Source organism: Diprion similis, chromosome 3 (genome assembly GCF_021155765.1).
Source record: "Diprion similis isolate iyDipSimi1 chromosome 3, iyDipSimi1.1, whole genome shotgun sequence".
NCBI lineage: Eukaryota > Metazoa > Arthropoda > Insecta > Hymenoptera > Diprionidae > Diprion > Diprion similis.
Genome location: NC_060107.1, coordinates 16305326 through 16329093, shown reverse-complemented (window position 1 = coordinate 16329093; position 23768 = coordinate 16305326). Strand labels below are relative to the sequence as shown.

The 23768-nt window shown below is 36.0% G+C and overlaps 1 protein-coding gene across 3 annotated transcripts in view; it reads left to right on the top strand.

Moving 5' to 3' along the window:
* LOC124416793 (protein numb) overlaps positions 1-23768 on the top strand; it is an 87644-nt gene that overhangs the window by 50273 nt on the left and 13603 nt on the right. Inside the window, exon 1 of one of the 3 annotated variants that reach the window (XM_046898124.1) lies at positions 5556-6249. The exons of the other annotated variants lie outside the window; for them this stretch is intronic. Coding sequence (XP_046754080.1) covers positions 6175-6249 — 75 coding nt within the window. The 5' untranslated portion in view covers positions 5556-6174. Of the gene's footprint in view, positions 1-5555; positions 6250-23768 lie in introns of those variants that run through there. 3 annotated transcript variants of the gene reach the window in all.

Genomic DNA, 23768 nt, shown 5'->3' with positions numbered 1-23768 from the left:
AGCATGAACGCTTTGTTATGCAATCTCAACGCCGCTTCTATGAACTCATTGATTCAATTTCCCATCAGACTTTGACTAACTATTATGGAAGAACCTGGCGAGGCTATTATTAGGTTTAATATCGCGCTAAATTGCACAACGCATCTGAGTAAAAAGCTCTCGGAGACATTATAAGTTATAAATAAGAATCATGCACACACAGTGAGATAGAGTAGAAAATCTAAGGAGTTGAACATTTTTGAAATCCTTTTTGCACCACTCATGAAATCTTATCTAACCAGTCGAAGTGTCTGAATCTCTGAAATTTTTTGGAATCCTATGAAATCCCCTTGTAAAGTCATCTTAAATTACTGAAATCTTTGAAATCACGTGTAATCTTCCGAAATCTTTTAAAATCCTATAAGATATTATGAAATCATTGTGATATTATAGAAACTGATGGGTGTTAGGACCCTTCTGGAAAACCAGTTTCACTCTAAGTTTTAACACATTAAGGAGATTTTAGGAAAATAAAAAATTAACCAACAACATTTTTACGACCTTTTTATACCTTACGATCTTTTACACCTTCTTACTGATGTTTCAAAAACTTACAAAAACACTTTTTGTATAGATAAAAGTAAAAATTAAAAAAAGTTTTGGACCCCTAAATATGGCCGTAAAAAAAAAATACGTGTTAAGACAGTTGACGTGATTTTAATGCTCCCATTCATTCGAAACAGAATTAAATGAATTTTCTGGATAATTGACGGTTGAAAAAATGGTGACTGTCTAGAAAAAAAGTTTCCGAGTTTTTCATTTTTGAAAAATAGTGGTAATAATAATTTTGCAACACCCGAGGTTCGGGATATCGAGGGACATATACTGAAGACCAATACCAAATTTTAAATCAAACGGTTGAAAAGAACTGGAAATTTTATAACAAGCAAGTTGCAAAATGCGGTATCGAGATAAGCGAGTAGACGTAGAAAGATGTAGTTACGCTAGGGTGTTCCAAAAAAAATTAAAAGTTTATTTTCCAAACGTGCGTTAAAATTTCGGTAGAGCATCTCAAATATGAGCTCTCAATATTGATATTTAGAGATGCCTATTTAATTTTTTCCATTTTGCATTTAAATAATACATAAATATCAAAACTAAGCACAAATTTTGATGCGCGTTTGAATAAGAAAAAAAAAAATTCCTTGGCACACTCTAAGCTGCATTAGTTCGCAAAAGAGAATGATTTTTTTTTAATTTCTAGACTTAAAATCTTAAATTCTTAAATTCTACAGCAAATGTAATCAAAGGTTTAATCTTTTTTTTTTGTTTCTGAAGAATAAATTGGTTACCATTTGGTTGCCACTATTTTTCGAACGAATATGAAACATTCCTTCAAAAGAGCTATATGTCAAAGGAAAAGATTTTTTAGTCCCAGCTGACCGTAGCCTTTGAATTCAATATTTTTTATTCGTTACTTGTTGCAGTTATCAAAGTTTTGTGAGCTTACTTCAAAATTTACGAATTGAAAATCAATCAATAAAAAATCTTACCCAGAAATTAGAAACATTCTGCACTGTTAAAAATTACTCTCATCATTACTCTCACAAACTTTGAAACCAAGTGAGACCTTTTTAGTAACAACAATTATTCCTCATTCACTCGTCCAGAGAAAAATTGTAATTATCGAAATGTATGCCTACTCCATAAGCATAATAATTACTAAACTAGCGGCCTGCGCATTTCAATTAGTCTGGCACTCGAGTCCGTTGCTTTAAAAGACAATCGTCTTCATTGTCAGGACATAACTTGATCTTTCCAGTTGGCTTATTAAATCCGGTTCTGACCCGATGGTTACCGGTTATTTTAGAGAAATATTACGCAAGCGCAGCAGAGCAACGAGTAACTAAAACGCTTGTTGTCAATCGCGTTCGCGCTTTTGCCAGAAATGCAAATCCACGCTGCGTGGCACTTGTACTTAATTTATTCACTCGTTCTTCTATCCTGAAGACAGATATCATTCGAGAAGTTTCGGTCGGTAAAAGTTGTGCGGTGAAGTGCAAAAACATGACAGCTGTTAAAATCGATAGCTGGAGGAATACCGAAATTTGGCGACGAAGAATTGGCCACTTTGCGCCTCAGGTAGGCAATCAGGTTTACATTCATGCGTTCTTGGTTGCGTACTGAAGATTAACTCTCATTGTCAGTCAATAAAATATTGTATACCAAAATGTAAACATATTTAATTTTTTTTTTCACAATGTACACATAATTTAATTTCATGAATTCCGAATTTTTAAGATTTTTTATTAAAATTATCGATTTTACGTGGAATTTGCATAACAGTTATTTGCTATTCAAAAATTCAAAGAAAACCTCAAGCAGTATTCTAATTATTTAATTCAAATATTTGAATATTTAATTACTATATCTGACAATAGTGAATTAAATATTTGACAGCTTATTGATCGACCAAATAAAATGTAAATACAAAAAGATAAATATTCCTCAAATTATTATTAATAATTAGCGCAACAGAAATTTGTTCTTTAAATCGAATTATTTGAATTTCCACTAGTATTTTTTTTCTGTTTTAACTTAATACTATATAACATAATGTTAACACGTTTCTAATTGTCATGCGAAATAATTGTACAGATAGTTTTTTCAGTATAATAGTTGCGGTTTTCTTCCCTCACTTTTTATCCTCTTTGCATTTTTTCGTCACTCCTCGCACTTACAATTTTTTGTTTCACATTTTTTGGCTTCGTTTCCCGTCCCTCAACCCGGGTTTTTACCCCTGAAGAGTTAGACTTTTTTTTTCGGTAAGTAAATACGTGTTAAGAAATTCTAGATAGTACGGCACGTCTATAAGCTGGGTACTAACGTCACTCGCCTAGCTAAACTTTGCTGGATGCAGTTCTTCTGTTCTTCAGCAGATGTACAACCATTTGCCGTGGCAGCTGCTCGACTCTCTCTCTCTCTCTCTCCCTCTCTCTACCTCTCTCGCTTTCTCTCTCTCCATCATTAAACGGTGGCAGGCTCACCTCGTCCTTCACCGACGGTGAAACCTTCACTAGGAGTCTGTGCAAAAACCCTCGATTGACGGTCTCTGCATAAGATGAAAAAAATCAAAAATCAAACAAAAAATTTGAAACGGACAATACAAAAAGACAAGACAAGAAATAAACAATGCACAAATATGAAATAACGAAGAGGATTTGTGACTCTATTGTACTTGTTTTGTCCCTTTTTCTCCTTCTTTGCTTCTTCATCTTTTAATGTTTCTCGAGATCAAAGCAGAACCGACGAATTAATTAGCATACTAAGAAAATATGTTTATTAGAACTTCTCTGAGATCTTTGAAGACTATTGCTGTAAGTTTTACAAGATTCTTGTGAATGAGAGTTTGCTTAAATTTTACAGAATAGTCACCAAAAAAATGTTTAAAAACCCGAGAAATTTTTTAATACACGTGCCAAAAGTTTAAGTTTGTAAGAAGCTTTTTTTGCCATTATCGATATTCTTCAAAATTACATATTTCTTACGAATATTCGCAAATTTCTTGTTCCGTATTATTATTATGATTATTTTATTAAACACCGATTGAGAATTTTTTTTTCACTGTCTCATCTTTAAAATCTGCGGTAAACACTTTAGTTTAGATACTAAGTGCCGTTCAAATATTTGAAGTTTTTTAAAAAGTGTTCCAAAGCTCTCCTTGATCTCAGGAATATTATCAATATTCTTGCCCAATAATATTGTTACTTTATGAAATACTAAAGTTATAAATTTCGGATAAAAATAAACGAAAACAGTTTCACATGCATGTAAAACTTATTAAATTTATAATTCGTATGAAATTTCACGGAGAAATTGAGATTTTGGACAAAAAAAAATCTAAGAATCAATCAAAACTTCACCATAAATAATATACTTATTGACAATTATCAAGAATATTCGTAATCTTCTAATTCATTATTATTGTTATATGAAATGCAACAAAAATTTAAAAATCTCCAATTCGTTTTTGAAACCTGATAAATTTTACTAATTTGAGATTTTGTTAAAAAAAAATTTCACAGCTTACCTATACTTTCACCTTCTGCATTGCATTCCGTAAGTCTTCGTTACGTTACCATAAGATTATAGGTATAATATTTACCGATAGGTAGACACACGATGCATGCCGAGAGAGTTTAGATATACCTATGTATATAACCGTAACTGAAATGCGAGTATATGATATTATAAATAGCCCTCGTGGAGGGAACAAGAGAGGCTATAGGATCAGGCCTCTCGTTCTAAGCGGATCCCTCTCCCCCCTCCTCCCCCCTCGCCACCCCTCCTCACCAACGTTTTGCCCCACCATCGAGAGTTCTTACAGCGAGAAGCGGGCAGCAGGCAGAAAGAACGCCTCGTGGAGTAGGTACGAGTTTGAATCGAGTCGAACGAACCGCGTAGTATTCTGGGTACGCGTACCGCATTCGGTTTGGGGGGAAAAACGCGGCGGCGGCTGCAGTGGTTCAGCCGTTAATCGTCATCGAAAACGGCCTCAACGATTCGATATCATTCAATTTCCAAGGTGTCGTTTTTCGTGTCATATTCGTGTCGAAAAGTGTCGTTCTTGTTGTGTCTGAATACGGAATTCGGAATTCACCGAGTGTAAGAGCGGCAACCGTTCATCGATTGACCAATATCAATATTCGTTGTTCGATCGAGTGAAATTCTTAAACTCTGAATCTGTTATATTTTTATTTTTTCCGCTTATGTTGTAACGAAAGGAAAGAAAAACAACGAGGAACTATGAAGCGAAAAACAAATGACGCTCACGGATGCGGTTGGAATATAAACGTCAAATGTGGTTAATGAAGTGGTGAATTTGAATGTCTACAGTTGTCGGTTTCGTTTACAATAATTCTCGATTTGAAAGAAAATAATATAAGGTTGATTAACGAGTTTCTAAGTCAAGAGGAGACGATTTCTGCAGACTTGGAGAAATCATTCTTTGCCATTTGGGAATACTGATACAAATCGTTCGATTTCTGTTCGATTTTTTGAATAATCAATCCAGCGAGAGATCAAACGGAGTTCCAAGTTCCGGTGGGGTCGCCGGAAGTGTATTATAAACTGAGCGGAACGTTGCGCCAACGGAAAAACGTGGGAACACTTCTAGAACAGAGGTTTCGTGACAGCTGTTGCATGATTAATAAACTCGATACAGGTGCCTACCGAATGAGGTTCGTTTTTCAAAATGGCGAGTGAAACTCGCGTAAACCGAATTTAAGAACAACAACGCGAATGGGAATGTCGATCACCCGAATTTGAGAACCGAAAACTACCGTTAAAACTCGTTTGTTTACCGGCGACGAATATTTGAATCGATTTGATGACAACGGAACGTCGCTTCGGGCGTTCGAACAAAACCGTTACTCGGGAGCAAGCCGAGTTATCAAATTTCAAAGGGCGAGAGCGAGTCAGGTTTTTAAATTTCAATCCACAGGATTGGCTCGAGGTTTGATATCTCTTACAGCGGAATTGAGCCAAGTTTTAAACAGGATTAACCCAGATTTCGAACGGAGGGAGCAAGTCCAGTTTCGAAATTTGAAACGCCGGGCGCGATTCGATTTTGAAATTTCGAACGGTGGAACCACGTCGTGAGTGAGAAGAAGTCGGTAGTGTCATAGTGACTCTTAAGTGACGTCATTGTAAGTGCGGCAGGTTGGGTGAGCCGAGTTTGACCGTTTCTCGTTTGTCAGTACGGATAGAAGAAGCCCAGGCAGTGGACGGCTGTTGGGAATGGCTTCGAAGTTGTGACGTTTTTTGCGTAGTTGACAGAGAAAGAAGCCGGAAAAGGTCGACGAGGTCAAGTGTTGAGGTCAAGTGATCAAGATTGAGTTTGGAATCGCGGAGGCTCGTGGTTATGCTGAAACGGGATCGGAGTTGCAAAATCGGCTCTTGGGCACAACGATGATGATGGCGTGAAACGGCAATTGCAGTTTTTGCGAAGTGACAAGTGATCATCGTGGTTGGCGTTCGTATAACGCAACCCGCCGCACCTGTGCAGCTTCGCGTCCCTGAGAAGGCTGGAAAATATATATTTCGAACACGGATCGACACGAACGTAAAAGCGACCGACTACCTGTTCTCGGATTTTTGCCCCGACTTACTACCTGAGCCAAAGGCATCGACACCATGGGGAACCATCCGTCCGCCCACCAACCGCTCGAAAGAGCCACAACCCACGCTGGAAACACTCTCCGAATATCGGTATGTAGCTGTCCAGCAACTCGAGACGAAACTCCGAGCTGGATTGAGCGATGACGAATCATTCGGGAAATATTTATTCACCCCCAAGCGATAAACCCGATTACGATATTATATGATCGCCGGTGAAACGGCGTCGTCAATCTATTGGTGACTCTAAGGTAATCCGATCGATCAGAGGAAACGAATTCGAACGCATCAACGAACTCGCGAAGCGATGTTAGGTTTCAAAACTGGTCCTGCTTCTCTGAGAGCCAGTAGAAAGCAACCTGGGAAGCCGTTCGTTTGTGCACATTTATGGGGAGTTCCAGGCCATCTTGACCCCGCCATGATCCTCACTATTTTCAATTCTTTTCACCTCTTGGACGAAACAGAAAAACAAGATTTACAAAATTGGTAATTTTTAGAGAAATCGGTTTTCCTGTGATTCATCAATTTGTCCACTGTGATTAATTTTCATGGAATTTCTATAGTGAGTTTTTTTCCCCGCAAAAACGAAACTTTTTAATCTAAAGCGAAAATTAGTGGTCATCTAGTTTGGAACATGTAACCAAATGAACTATATTGAAATATTTGTCTGTGATTAAATCTTCTATTTTTAAATGAGTTTGCTCGTATCTTTCAAATTAAATGCACACCAATATTGCGATGCACTATGAAACACTCACTGAAGAATGAAATTGAAGATGGTCAGGTTCACGGGCAAATCTGAATGCTCTGGAATGTCCCATATATATAAGTTACAAAAAAGAAACTGAGCAGATGGGGTCTTCTGTCTTCCCTATAAAACGTTAGCTTGGGAAATTTCTGTTACCTCGCGAGTACCAAAAACCTTCTTCACTCAAATTTCTTCACGAGAGCATCTCTGCAGTTCCGTTTCTATAAGTGCGTTGCAAAACGGCACCGAAAGTGTCTGAACGTAAATGATTTTAACCCGCTTATATTATTCGACCAAAGATGCGCCAGCTGCGCACGTTTCTCGAGAGACATAGAGAAAGAAACTCTCTGGAACCGAGAAATCTGCCCACGGGGTTCTTCCTATGGGATCAACCGGGATCTGCAGCTGCAGTTGGAAAGGGCTTCATGTATGTTGAATTTCTGAAGAAACGTGAAGCTAGAGGGATTCAAAAAATGGAAACGAGAGGCTAAAGTTAGTAACTTTAACGTGAAGAAAAATTATTATTTTTCAAGTTTATAGAGACTCTGAAGAATTATTAGGTTCGCAAAACAATACGAATTCGAAATCAGAGTGTAATTTAATTTCGTGTCACTCTGAATTCTTCGGTGGATTATTGAATCACGTGCATTAATTATGCACTCCTTATAACTCAGAGTTGCTGGAATCGCGTATAATTATTTACTTGTAGTAACTCTGGATAGTTTTAACATTACCTCGAAGTAATTTGAATCATCAAATTGTTGGTCTGGGCTTGGCCTCGATCGCTACAGTGACCACGTATCTTGAAAAATGTGATTCATGTCCTGCAATGAACTCACAATCGATGTAAAAAGAGGGGGGAAAACTCTAACTCTGTTAGTATGTTGTAAGAGCTGTTACATGTGAATTCTATCCCTACGGGAATAAGGCGGAACTAATAAACACAGTGCCATCCATTTCTAAACCGAACAACTCACTCGACCAGTTGCAAATGCAACTGCAAGTGCGGTTACAGTTATGTGGTTCAAATTTCTATCGATCAAGCTTGATTAAGAACTTGAGGTTTCACCTATTCTGCGTTGATAGAATAATAAACGAACATTTTGCAACGGAATATTCAACCTCAAGTTAAAATTAAATTTAAGAAATGATCAGTTAGAATTAAGCATCTAAAATTTCGCTGCATTTATCTACATCAGTGGAATACCTGACCAGCTCGAATTAACCTGTTCACACTGATTTTTTTTATGGTTTACCAAGTGTTGAATTACCTTCTAGGCCAGTGTTCGATGTTCTGAGCCAAATTACGAAGGATCGTATTATTTCGGTACTCTGAAAACTTTATTTAAAATATGACTCTGTTTGTCGATAATGATCGAATTAAGAAATGATATTTGGTGAACTGACTTTCTTGCTTGAATAAGATCCTAAATGGAATATTTCCCCATCTTTTGGGATGTTATAGCTTCTCAATTCTACTGATGCCAATATTTTTTTCATAAAAAATGGCTTTAAATCCAAATTCATGATCTGATAATTTTTTGGAATATTTTGAAACATTAGAATCGCCTTTGCAAAAATTTTGTCTTTCGAAAACACATTTATTTCGCAAACATAGCTTTTCAATTTCAGTTCTTTAGTAAGATTGTGTATCAAGGAATACTTTTCGCACATTTTTGTTCACTTATCAGCTCGTGGACTTGATTTGAAATTTTGCACGTATGACAATATACTCTTTAACTTGAATATATTGAAATATTATTCTTTTCTAGACGAGTATTATAGTAACCAATTCCTTTGCCAACTCGACGAAAATAAATTCCGAAATTTCAAAATCCTGACATTTCTAAAAACGTTTCCTTACCTTAATATTACTAACTTAAACCTCATCCAAAAGATCCGGTTTGAGTTTAATATTGCCATAACGTAACTACACGTTTACGGGCAGGTATAAACGTGTAACGAATTGCTTTGTCAAGCTTCAGAAAAGCTCCAATTTGGGTTCAATCATTATTCCACGATTCGCGCCTCTGGCATATTTCGCGTTTAATTGGCACATTGAACAATGCACGGTGAACTTGTGACGTAATCGCAATGATGAAGAGGGCAACGAGACGACGTGCTCTGCTTTGAATTTGACGCCCTCTGAGAACAATTAGAGTTTCGACGATGAAGCCTCAGCAGAGAAGGACGAGCGTCAGCGCTAATTAGGCAGATGAATTGACGGAGCAGAGAAGCTAGAAAATAACCGATAGACTATAAAAAAAATTTTTTATCGTAATGACCACAATTTGGTCCTGGAAACGGAATTAAATCTACCAGAGGATATTAAACATTTTGATAATACCACGAAAAAAGTATTATTTCACTAAATCGATTAAATTAAAATCGAGATTTCGTATTTATAAGTATATTTTATTGAATTAAATGTTTTGCGATTTTTAAACATTTATTTAAATTACATTTAATTAATTTTGGTATTTGCAAGAAAATATTAGGTTCGTACGAAAAAATTTTCAACACAAAGCCTTGACAAATTGATTTTTGTAAAAAATCAAAACGTTCTCTCTAAGTGTAAATCGAATCCCCGATAATCATAAATAAAACAGACAGAATATCATCTAAATATATCGCGAATATGGATTTGTGCGATATGATTGCACTGTAATGAAAAATTTCTTGAATTCTCTGAACAAAAAATGTCGAGAAAATGTGGGAATCTGATCGGCAAGCAAAATGAGTCCCACAAGACGATTAAGTCGGTTAAAAAGGACCAAATTTTACACATTACAATCTCGAACTTTTCTTCAAATTGTCGATAACTTAGCTTGTTGAGTTTTGTTTCGTTATCGACTATAGGCCAAATGACACATTGCTGTTTTTAAACTCTCCTTTTTTTCTCAACTTTTGATTCAGATGGTCTAAATGACTCAGAAGCGACGTTAGTTAAAATGCACCCTCGATGGTCTCTCAGCCATGCTTTTTAAACCCGTAAAAAACGGCGGCTTCATTTTATTATTCCGAAACTGCCTGATGAAAGCCGGCAGCAAGAGGTTACTCACAAAATAACTTGGTTATCGATTGAAAATTGAACACAAAAGACAAAGTAATTTCATCGAAACTTCTGTTCCGAACAGTCGAAAATGCTGGGAAAAATTTCTTCGCTCTGAAAAATCTTTTTTGAAACCAACATTCATTATAGGATTAAATAATAAATTCCAGGTGCCATTTGACGAACGAACGAACGATGGTAGACTTACCCCCATAAATTGAAAAGGAGAGGGACTGGTTTCTTGCGAGAAATCCCTACGAGTCTTTGCAGTCTTTACCATACTCGTTGATTTGGTTCCAACTCAACCTTCTTGCAGTCCCTGTGGCTACTGGTTTCTATGTAACCAACTGAAGCTATAAGACAAAGACATATACAGGGTATCCCGTTTCAAGTGAATTTCTCAAATATTTCGGAAAAAATAGGATTTATAGTAAGTGTATTTCTCAATCATAATCACTCATTGTCATATTTAACTGTACCAATCAAAATGGGACACCATGTATGTTAATGAAACCTGCAGGCAAACTGAACAGCATATCATGAAAAAGAATTCTCTCTCCCCCTCCCCCTATTCTATCAGGTGATATTTTCGGATATTTGGAAGTCAGGTTCTCGAATATAATGGCTGCGTATGCAAGTAACCGATCATCACTTTGAGCCCAAGTTTGTTCGATATTTTGATCAATTTTCCATGTTCGTTTAGCTCATATTGTAAAGTAGGCATTACTCAAATGTAGAAGAACTGTCAACGATGAATTACGCTCGGCTTAGTTTCAGTACAGGCATATCGAACTCAAGGATAATCCTGCGCAACGTGTACGTCAGATGGGTATAATAATTTCTACCTACCTGGTTGTATACATGCGGTATATACTTATGTACATATACATATACATAGGAGAACGCCAAAGCAAGTCAGCACAGTAACCGGTTGGTTAGACCGTTGAAGAATGCTCATGCTTTTATACTCATCCACACGGCACCTAACTTTGCTGAAACATTGCAGAGATTCAACGTTGCAAGGTTTGAAATATTTTAGATACATTGCAGCAACGTAAATCTACGAGTTTGAAATATTTTTTCAGTTAAAACGCGGAATATTGGAGAAGCGTTGTTTGAATGTAAGTTTGTGAAGTTGGAAATATTTCTGTAACATTGTAGAAAACCATTTCATCGTGCAAGGTTTGAAATATTTTGAATAATTTCATTGCAGCATCGTTGGAACTCTGCAAGCTTTGAAATATTTCAGTTTCGTTGCTAAATGTTATAGGAAAATTGCAGAGCTGTTACTTTGAAAAGTTTGAAATATTGCTGAAACACTGCAGAAACGAGACTTTGCAAACTTTGAAATATTTCAATTCGAATGCACTAACGTTACTTTGCAATATTACTGACTTATACCTATACTGATTGTGAGTGGACGCATGAAACTGAAATATTTCATCTACAATAGTAGAAGTATAAAAGTATTACAGCACGTTGATCTCGCAATAAATTAGAAGTTTACTTGAATGAAACTTGAAGCAATCGATATCACGCAAGTTTTTTTTCAGCCAACTTGTTCACAAGTTGAATAATAAATTTATCAATTTGTAATAATTTTTAAGAAAACATTCGTTCGAAATGAAAATACTGGTATTATATTGAGATAAACTTTCAGGAATTCAAGACCACCAATTATTTTGAAAGATGAAACTCATGGTCTAAAATCGTTGCGTATAATAGAATGAGATACTCTGTAGTGAATGAATCGCCTGTCAACCTGAAGTGTGAGACACTGCAGTATAGATTATAGACCGAACGCACCATATCCTAACCGAAAGCAGTACTAACCGTACCAGAAGCATCGCCACGCTTGGTCGCAACGGTGCAGTGAAAGGATTAGAAGGCTCACCTTTGGAGGAATAATACATAATGTAGTTCTCACTTCGCACAAGCGGTTGCAATTTACCATACCTACTTACTTTGCTAAACATTATGCAAACGAGAAGCCAGGAATATTGCTCACTTTGTTATTCCAATATTCCACCTCTCCGTGTCTCATCTGTATAATGGAGAATTAGAAATCGAAACCTTTGACTAATTTCTCGTTTTCGAACTTAGGAAAAAGTGTGCGTGAAATCTACAACCTTGTACATTTTCACCAAGTTCATTGGGTTCGAATATGACGAACAATGGAGATAAGTAAACAACGATAACGACACTTGTTCGAAATTTGAATGCATGGTCACGTGGTCGCGATTTTCGTGCATCAGGTACAATATTTACCTGAAAATTTAATATTTACAAATTACTTTTGACGTACACTTTGAATGTTATACCGAAACATCGTGTAACCAAGGATCTGAAAGGCGACGATAAGTCGTGATTAAACTCTAAAGAATGGAATTCGCAGACAAGCTTAAACGCGTTATTCACGATCAAACGTTCATTCGAATCGCAGGCGATGTGAAGATATTCATCGGTTTTGCTGACTTCGCACGGGTTTCGTGTGTATGTATATTTATTCATGTATTATACACACGTAATATACACAATGACGCACGGCGTACGTAAGCATGAATTATAGTATGTATCCTTGGTTTCGGTGGCGGTCGTCGAACCCCACCTGGTTCGTCGTTTGACCCGCGGGAGGAACTCTACGGGTCTTTATGTACGGTGACTAGAGGAGGGGCCTGAGGGTGAATGCAATGGGCAGACCGTAGGTTACACCAAAGCCGAAGTAGACGGTAGTGGCCATGTTTGTGTGTAAGCCTACACCTGGCACTGGTACCCAACACATGCAACCCATGTGAAATTTTGATCGATCGAACTTGAACGAAAACTTGAACAAGGATTTCACTCAACGATCCTAGTCAAGGTCTACAACCAAAATTTTTTTCACGGTTCAACTTCAGTCTCGTATCACTTCACATGATACTAGTCATTTTATACGCTTGGTACAAACTCAAGATTCCTGTCCAAATCTTCGAGAGGCCATAATTTGAGTCGCTCATTATCTGCAAAGTTATCGCTCCTGATGCGGATCATCGAAGCTGCTACTGCTCTTCCTCTCAAAGAAACCAGACCTCCCTCTCTCTAATTCTGTGTATAAAACGGGGTCTGCGTCATGTTACTGAGATTATGCAGACGCTTTGCTTGACTTACACCGTCGGTGAATCGGTACAGCCTGCACTTGGGTTCTTTAATATTTCAAAGCACAGATCGCTGCACTTTTCTTTATTATATTCTCATTTCACCTATTTTTATTAGTTTTTTGCCCTCGTGGTTGAAAGCTGATTCAACTAACGGAAGCTTAGTTCTGAAATGTAATCACTTGTTAAAGTGAAACCGTGATACAAATGATGGATCGCAGTATTTTTGGGTTGGGTTATATTTTTACGCCCATTTCCGCGTGCCGTATCACATCGATCATGGGAGAGTGAAACGAGCAAATATTTTAACATGCGTAAACAGATTACAGGACAAAGTGATTGCTGCAATCTGACATGACAAAACACTCGTAGGATGAAATATTTACGGTGGCAACTATGGAATATTTTATAAACTGTATGAACCGAAAAGATCGTTGAAAATGCTTGAAAAACTACTAAACTAAAAACCAACTAGAAACTAATGATAAGGTTATGTCACCTCTACTACCTGAACCGAAAAACATTAGTTTCTCGTCATCCGTGTTGCCGTTTCACTTTAGATATCAGTGATACAAGTGATAGAGCTCAATGTTCTTGGATTAAATACATAGTAAAGGTCAACATAACCTCAAATTGATTTTTAACTGCTTCAACGATAAATACTTGTTGACAAATATTCTTAGAGAATAGAAATTATTTTGAACGTAATGGTATTGTGTGATTTCGGTGATGTTGGCAATCACCAACTTTTGTCTCTTGGCCCGAGTCGCACACGATTTTTTTTTTTAACAAATGGATGAAAATTTGTGGGGCTTTGCGTGGTAGTTTTGTTTTAAATTTCTTTGCCCTAAACGCGAAAATGATCTTCCAATGGATGAAAGTTAAGCAATTGCGAACTGCGCATGCGCAAACATATCTTTACAATACTGAGATGAAATTGGCTACTTTCATCCCGGTAAACTGCTACGCAAAGGCCCACTTTCCATGCACGTGTGATAAAAAAAAATATTACCATAACCAAAAACATTTGGCTCTAACACAGTTGTTCAACTTGGCATCACCGCTTCACTGTGACCAGCCATTATGCTATTTTAGAACACGATCCCCATGCAGGAAGAAAATACTCCGCGGCTAATTACGAATTCAAATCACTTTCTTTCAAGGACTTGCAGTTGTACGTAGAACAAGGCTTCTGAAAATAAACCTCAGTCTGGTCTATCGCGCCGGATCAGTATGCGTAATAACGCTTTCCGCTGCTGTTACGATAACCGGAAGTCGTGTCTTTGACGAGCTTCAGACCGGCGAAGAGATAAGTGTTGCGGCTTAATCCCGCAGGCTTGATAGTTTCTGCGTATGTAAGCATCAGTCTGTACAATTCTATATTTCGTGTGCCGATTCCGTTACATTACATGAAAACGGGACTTGATTTTCCTACAAACGTTTCACTTTGTGTCGTAGGTCGTTAACGTTAATCATTTTGTCAAAAGAATCCTAATCTAACCGCTTTGCTTCAGTGAGTTTAGCTCATGAGGTCTAGTTAGGGTCACGTGGCCCCTTGATTATGCTAAGTAGAAACGGTTGTTCATCTTCTTTCGAAGCGAGGTGATACCTTCAGAGTTTAATTACGAAACTTTGCAAGGTTGTAAAGCCCTAAGTAGGAGAAAATATTCGACCGGTGTTTTTTTATTTCCGTGGAATTGCATCTTGAGAGGGTGGAACCAACCCCTCTACTCAAACCAACGCACGCAAACGATAATAATCCGAGATATTTTAACGCAAGTAGCGTAATTTTTCGAATTTTAAGTCTCAGAATGACGGACTTGGAATGGAAAATTGACTTTATCAAAGTCGATTCGAATTCACTGCAAAAACGGTATCTGGAAGGTTTTGGAAGTGCTGATTTTAGATCTGAGATGAAAATGCTGGTTGACTTTGTCAAAAACACTACGAACTCCACGATTCTCATTCAAACTAATTTTAACAATGTAGACCTGTCATTTCGGATCCGCAATTTTGTATTCTGGACTTCCGAATTCTAATTCGAAATCGGGGATTCCGAAGAATTCAAACCGTCTGTTATATAGTCAATGTTTCACTCAGAGTTCACCATTGTGGACAGTTTTTGAGTTTGGTCTCACAATCAGATTCGAGATCATCAACACGGAAAACGCCGAGAAGCCAATTTTCGTCGAATTCGAATCGACTAAGATCATGTAGATCAGCTGCTTTGGGTCCGCCATTATGAATTTAAAAATATGAACATCAGCTATACTTTGTAAAGTAAAAATATCCCGGATCTCCGATTTTGAATCCGAAATGAGAATTCGAGAAATCGAAATAGTGGGCCTAAATTGATTCAGTGACTTCATCAAAAGTAAAGTCAGTGATGTTAGAAAATTTGTGAAAATAAACAGAGAAACAAAGAAAACTGACATTTTCAGTAGTTTATTTCACCTTCTCATGATCGCATTATGCAAAAATAAATTATAAAAAAACACATGTGGAATCCTTTCACTCGGACTTTACAAATCTACGAAGTTTACGTTGCGAGTGTCTCCAGCAGCGTTGCGATGACGCTACAGGCGCAACCTTGTCGTCGCGTGAAAGGCGGAGTCGGAAGAATGCAGATCAGCGTTTGCACGTATGTATGGTACATACATAATGACAATGAGCGAAAAAATGCAGGCACGGTATGCGCAATGACAACAGTGCCTGCTGTACGGATAATGATGCCAACCTCGTAACAATTTCGCACAGCGAGCACGTTATTCAACGCTCACTGCAGCCTATCTAGGATGCTCATTTCTGAAAAGGAGAGATCTCGAGTCAGGTGGCAAGAAACTAGTGAAGTGTGCAAAGTTTTTTAAATCTGTCGTAACTGGCTTCGACCACATGGAAAGGCGCGTTTTATGTTTAGGAAACATCGCTGACAAGCAAACGCTGCGTTGGTCCAGCTGTATAACCTCAAAACACCCCGAGTAGCATGTTTCAGCGATAATTATCGAATTTTGCTAGATTTTTCGATTTTACCTCGGACATATTGCGTCCACCATCTTGGATTTAGAGATCATCAAATTCTGACTTCAGATTTGTGACCAGCGACCCTAAAAATTCCCGAATAGCAATATTGAGTCGAAAAATGCGTTACTGAAATGATTAAACGACTATCGGTCCAACAACTCGTGAGGATTTTCAGCAACTACGTTTTTTTCATCAATATGGTTTAAAGTTATGCGATCAACATTGAAACGAAACATCAGACGAGATTCTAATGTATTTGTGCTCATTTTCTTCACCGACCCCCAACAAATTGTTTAAAAAATGTAAAGGCTGTCTTCATTTGTCTAATTTATCCTCAACTTTAAATGAAAAATTGTTGAATCGTTCTGGAAGAAAGTCAGTTTCTTATGAAAAATAGAAAACTACACCAAAATGGAATTTATAATTTTTTATGTCAAGTTGACCGCGCGTTTTGCCTCTTCGCATCTCGTTTTAGTGGCCAACTTCATGTCTCTGAAACCGAAATGACCACCTTGAAATGCTACGTGATAACAATAATAATAAATATCATGTGGATTTGATTTTTCGGTCGACGAATCAGCTTCCGTTACACTCGATTGCATATGTGGTATCATTTAAGAGGTTATTCGTCCTTCTGGTCCAAATAAAGTTCCACAGAAGTTTAAATTATAAAGAATAATGTTTATTTATGAATGGTAAACTTTTACATTTCCTTACATTGAGAGTCTCATTACGAAATGATGCCGGTCGGAGTCGACCATAGAAGGTTTGTTATTTAGAGAGGGCGTTTCGCACACATGTGTGTCTAACTTATCCATCGGACCTTAGCCTAACTACTTTGCATTCATTTTACAACACACAGCTGATGAGTTCTCCGACTTCTCAGATATTTTCTCGCTCATCCGTTTCTAAGTTCGCCGGACCGATTACCGTTAAAAATAACTCGCCTCCTCTCTGAAGAGCAACGAAAGAGAATCAACAGCTGAAGTGGAAAGACTTGAAGTAAAGAGCGCAATGCAAGCCTTACGTGAAAGGTTGGTGTTTGTTTGTTTTCTATTGTTTTATTCGTCAGCTTCGTCGGTAAAGAAGAAAACTGCGAAAAGAAAATCTGTGAGGCAATGAAGTCGAGTTAACGGATTCGACGGGTGCATAAATTCGGACTTTGGCTCATTGTTCATCTCTGCATGAGTCGGTTGACAAGTCAGTGAATCACTGAACTCCGGATTACTCATCTCTGCAAAGTACCTCTTTTCTTTATTGTGTATTGTAGTCGTGAAATTCACCTTCATCATCACAAAGTGAAAATTTGCTTGGTTAATTTAGAGTAACGATCATCGATAGTTCGATGATCGATCATGAAATCTTATACATTTAATGCCTATTTCATTAGTCCATTTCGATTCCAAAAGTTTATTCACCGAGTGTTTAATAATCTTGTATAATTCACAGTTCGGGCGACCAATATTTTTTTGGCAGTCTATAAAGGAACAATTTCTATTTCCCTTAGCCACGAACATGTAAAAATTAATCATACATTTAGTTTTAAAATGCTCTAAGGATTAAAGTTTCTTAAAATAATTTCAATATCAAAAATTAGTAATCACTAGTCAAAGTATTATTATCTGTTAGTGAATGGGAAAATTAATTTCGGGCCAAATTCGAACTGTCAAAAATGATTCTGCAACTCTACTCTGTGGTCATGAGAATCCCGATGATAAATTCGAATTTCCGACGAATAACTAGATCGCGATATCGAGATCTTTAATCAGAGTACGCGTATCACGTGGCATTGGCTTCTTTTTTTATGTACCAGACACCGCACGTGTGCAATTGAGAGGCTGTGTTAAATGCTCTGTAAATAGGCTAATCCGATTGCATCGAGTGTCCGCCACGTTTCGACCATTAAGGGTCATATTGTTATGATTAAGATTCTATAGGCTCTGTTTATTCAGGCTAAAAAATCTTCACAACGTGCTTTTTTTAACGAGTGAATTATTGTTGTCTCAGGTTCAATGAAAAGATAATTTTCCGTATTTATTTACACCCCACATTAATTTTCGCACTTACTCAGATCATCGATTTCTCCCACAGAAAAAGGAAAAAAAAAAAAAAAATTTAAGGAAAACACTCGGTGATCCCGTGATCCTATTGGGTGGGGGTAAAAAAATAAAACAGTCATGCACTAGAAGCGTCACAACATCGAATGTTTAACCAGCGTGCGAAAATTCAATTCATAGGTTTTCAAAATGTAGGAGCTCGAAGAACTTTTATCGAAGAGTCAAAATCTATGAGGATAAAAATATTCAAAAGACAAAATAACTTATCCAAGTTTTCCTGTATTGTTTAGGTTTAATCCAGTAAATCTGGCGTTGAAAAGAAGCCAATCATACATTTTTGTTAAGCAGAGATTTCATTTTTTTATCGTGTAAAAGGGTTGATTCTAAATCTAACTCTTAGTTTTTACGAAGCTGAAATTAGTAAGGTTAACGTAACGAAACGTAAGGAAAAATGGATTGTTGCATAATTTTAGGATGACTGTCAATGATTTGGCTTTACAAAACTTGAGTATGTTTTGTTTTTTATTGCTTACTAAATTTTAGACATCGCATTTGCTGCGCGGCCTTAGTGAGAATTGTATTTGAAAGAATAGCTTGAGCTAGGGAGTGGCTGGCCCTATAAGGTTATCGTAGCGATCGATGCTGAGGAAAAACCGTTACTTCGCCATTTTGGAATTGTCTGAAATTCAGTAAACCGTAATAAAACAAAACACACTCATATGTCGAAATCTTAGTTCCTTAAAAATCATTGTAAAATCAAGAAAGTAGTAACTTTTTTTCAACGTTCTGTTACGATAACGTTACTAACTTCAACCTCGTTAACTCTCAAAATAAGGGTGTAATTAGTTGTTTTTTTTTTTATCTATCTTGAAAACTACAGCTTTCACAAAAAATTTCGTATGAAACTCTTTTTTTGGGTAATAATATTATCAATAACTTTTTTCTGCAACTATTATAATAAAACAGTTACAAACAAAAATAATTCTAAAATTTATGAATGAATGATTTTAAAGCTTTATAACTTATTATATATATATATATAAAAAAAAAAAAAAATTAAATCGTTGCCTGTACAAAATGCATGTGAAAATGATGGACTTACTCGACCATATGGTTCCTTATTTTTTATCTTTATGTAATTTGCCTTATCAATTCTTCGGTCTGACGCAATTTAAAATTGATCTTCAGAATAAATTAGACTTTGGTATCGCCAATTCTGTTTTCCTCTTTTGCATCGGCGTGAAATTTTTATTCGTCGGGAATCGCAGCTGCGAGATCGTTCCAAATAAAAAATCCACAATCCCCTATAGTAGCTCCGTCTAAAATTCGTTCCCATGTCATATTCACACGTGAGGGGGTAAATTTAACTCGCGGGGCGACATGCGCGCATTAATGCTTGTATTATTTGGGGCGACTGCAATGCGGTCGCGATAAGACACTTGAGGGTGAATTTTAAGGGGGGGTGGTGGACACCCTTTTGCGGTTCAGATTTTTACATCAATTTTCTGTTTACTATTGATACAACTATTATACGGAAATGGTACCAATTCTATATTTAATTTGAGCTTTGACACGTGAAAAACGGTTCGTAATCGTTTAACTTTCATTAAAGGGTAACATCGTTGAAAAAAACCTAAAAGTTTGACCATTTTTTGTTTTCTTCTTCTTCTAGTTTGATGCAAGAAAATGTAATAAGATAATAATATTTAAGGAAATCATTAGGTATAAATTTAAGTATAATAAAAAAAAATATATTATCAACAAATATTAATAAACGGTGACACTGGAGTCGTGTTACTGATGCAAATTTGAATCTGGAAAAAAAATCGTTCCATTTGTATATTAATAGTTACGGAAATACGTGGGGGATTTCAATAATTTAAACAATATTTGTTAACAATTGAGTTCCCTTTCTTTGGTCGAAAATTGAACATTTTTTAACAGAAAAATCAATATTTCCAAAATCCCCTACGTATTTATTGTGATTTTTTACAGATTCAAATTTGCACCAGTTACAATTCGTGCTGCAGAGTTCAACGTATATGCCTAATAAATTCCGTTAATATTATGATCTTATTACCGTTTCTTCCATCCGATAAAAAATTATCAAAAACGCGCTTTTCTTTTGTTTTCACAGTACATTTCGTTCGGCTACGTAATTTTCGCCGCAGAAATTATAAATTAAAATCCTGATAAAATTCGATAGATTCAGTACGTTCTTCGAAATGCGATCGAATTTTGAAAATATGACTATTTATATAAATAAGTTTTCAATTCTTCATAACTCACAAATAGTCTTACTTGGTTCTAAATTATTCTAGTTCCTGTGGAAATTGCGTATTGGAGCAGAATTCATACCAAATTTTATAAAAATTGTACAAATGGTTTCGAAGTTGTCGTGTAAAGAGATTCCGAAAACATTATCGTTGGTAAATTTTCGCGCATTAATAGCAAACATTCATTTCAATACATTTTAAATCGTAGAAATTGTAAACAATTGTCAGCTACTGAATCATTGATGTTTTCTTTCTTTCTCTGTTTATTCGTTACTTTTAAAAATTAAATCGGCAGTTTCTCGCAAACTTGATGTTCATCAGTTCAACTGAATTTCGAAGAATTTCAAAAATTTGTTCAAGAGCGATTCTTTTACTGAAAAAAATATTCAGATATGACCGAAAACACTGAACAATAAATCTCATGATTTTTAACTTACCTACCACGTAATTATACATATTAGCTTAGAGTGAATTTATTATTTCTCACGTACATCATTTTGATATTGTATTGTTGCTATTATTTCGATTGATTTTTTTCCTTATGTCGAATTTCGATTTGACTCAGGTTGTAAAAACACGCGGTTACATGTTGCTATCGTTCAATTTCATCGTAGGAACTCTAATTTCAACTGCATTGTACTTGCTATTTCCGGTGTTGAAATATGTGTCGGTTTGGAATTACGGAACTAAACAATAGTTTTGTTATTCATGTGCGTCCTGCGCTCTGCCTTTGCCATATTAATTTGTTGAGCAGTTACGTTATATAGGGTCGTTTTTTTTGTGTGCTTACTTTCATGGAAAACCGCTTAACCTCTGCGTGAAGAATCACAACAGTTATAATAATTTACTATTATATAGCGATATATATCTGTGGGGAATTCCATGCGAACCATTTCTGATTTTGTTACAAATTTTTCTGCAATTTACCTAATTCTGAAACCGTACCCTGAATTTTTTCAAATTTTCTATTCAACTCCTTGATTATAATTATTTATAAATATTTAAAGTGATTTTGAAGAGATTTTTAAAAATTTTCCTTTTTTTTAAATTCTCAAAAAATTCCTGGAAACTGTATTTTCTATTTCAAATATTTCTAGACTGGACCCATGACGGGCCGATTTTGCTTTTCATGACTTTCAATTTTTTTTGGTCAAATAAATTATTGTTTGAACGATCTGAAAATTTCCGAAAAATTCTCAAAGTTTCTATCTTTCACTTAGATTATTTCTAGACTGGTTCCATTATGGAGCGATTTTTATTTATTTTTTAGGCATATCCAACTTTTTTCTATCAACTTCATAATAAAACCGATCTAGACATTTCCTAAGTGAAACTTAGAAGTTTTGAAAATTTTTTGTGAATTCTCAGAATGTTAAAACAATGTTTTAGTTAATAAAAAAAAAAAGGGAAAAACGCTTCGAAGAATGGAAAAAAAGATCTTGAAATGTTTGGAATAGAAAATACAATTTTTTGAGAATTTTAAAAAAGAACGTTTTTAAAATTACTCTTAATATTTATAAATAATAATTGACCAGTTGGAAGAAAAATGTGGAAAAAATCAGGATACTGTTTCAGAATTGGAACAATTGTAGAAAAAATTTCGAACAGAATAAAAAATGGTGAGGGTCAGACGTAGTTGGTTGAGTTCGCATGGAATTCCCTCTATATACGAATATTCATCAAACAATTTTTATCTTCACCACCTCACACCTGCAAAAAGAAATTTTGCAAATTTGTGAAGGGTCACTTTTTGAAGTGTAAGATTATTCTGGAATATATACTTACGTGCTCTGCAATTTGAATACGATGTGGTCCTAATATCCGTTCTCGAATATTCTTCTGGATTCTTTAAGTTGAAATTTGTTTTTAAAAATAGTCATTAATAGTCATTATACAGTCGGCTTTTTCTCCAAAAAAGTTTCTCTCACGCGTTGGACTGGACTTAAGTAAGATGTGTACCAACGACGCCAAAAATACCCTAGATCGGTGGTGATTAATTGTTGTGACGTTGAATCTGCGTGGGGAAAAAATGAGCGGGACTTTAAGTAACTCACACCGGAACTACACATGATGGCATTACCGAGCAGGGTAGCTTTCGCCAGAAAAATAATTCCCTAACAATATAGGGATTTTTTTTAGACAGTTGGTACACATCTTACTTAAAGCCTTTCACCTCAAAGAAACGGGCGTGTCGTAGTAGTGGAGCCCTCTTCAGGCTATACAAAAATTACAAATTGCTGAACTAAACTTTCGCTTTTCGGAAGATATTATCTGTTAGTTAACGAGATTTGTCTGAATATTCATGTACAGTTGCATTAAATTTTATATGTACTGACGATATTTTTTCAAATTTATCGTTAAATTTAAGGTTAGATACCAAAAAAAAAAAAAAAATTTACGTTTGTGACTTTAAAATAGATAAATATTACAACGATTATATACTGTAAGAATTAGAGAATGAAATTACAATGTTTGGTAATGATTTTAAATATAAAAAGAGAATGATGTAGTGAGATTACTTCTTGATTCTGACTTGAGACCAACCTTTGCGATCCTGTGACTTGGGATCGGTTATGCAAGGGGACAATAACGCTCGCCAGGGACTCGATTCACGGGTTTGACAAAGGGGCAAGAGCGCCGAGGCGAGGGTTTTATATAAAAGAAACCTTGGGAACCAAATTCAAGATTTCACTCCAGGCTTTTCGAGGTCCCTTGAACATCGTAATGCAGCGGGTCAGCCCTCCTGTACTTCTTATCCCTCGTATATTGTAGGTATTCATTTTCTCATAGCTGCGGCTCTCCTATTCAATTTTTCGAAATGAGAAAAAAGAAACAAAAATATCAGGCTTAACTTCTTCTTGTCATGGGAAATCACATTTTCGAAATATTGTTGACGCTGATCTCCATTTACTTGTTGTTTGAACGCTGTTTCATCCCGAGATACCGAATGTTTCGTAAAATATTTATATATATATGTATACTCACATATTTTTTAACTGTGAAGCCACACGTCTGTGACTGTGCGACATCAGCAAGATCGTTTTCGACGTACTGCTGTCTGTCATCAGCGATTCAAAACGTAAATCGATTGTCACGATGATTTGAAAGAAACGCTGAGGTTTTTTTTTGTTCATTTCAACTTATCAACACCACTAATAAAACAATATTATACAATTTATTCTAATCAGGTCAACTTGAATAAAAAAATATTATTTTTCACGAGCCAAATGACTTTTTGGATAATACACGTTCGTATGGTTCAATCGAGCGAATAAAAAAATTGTTTAATTACACAAATTCAAATAATTATTTCAACATCTGAAT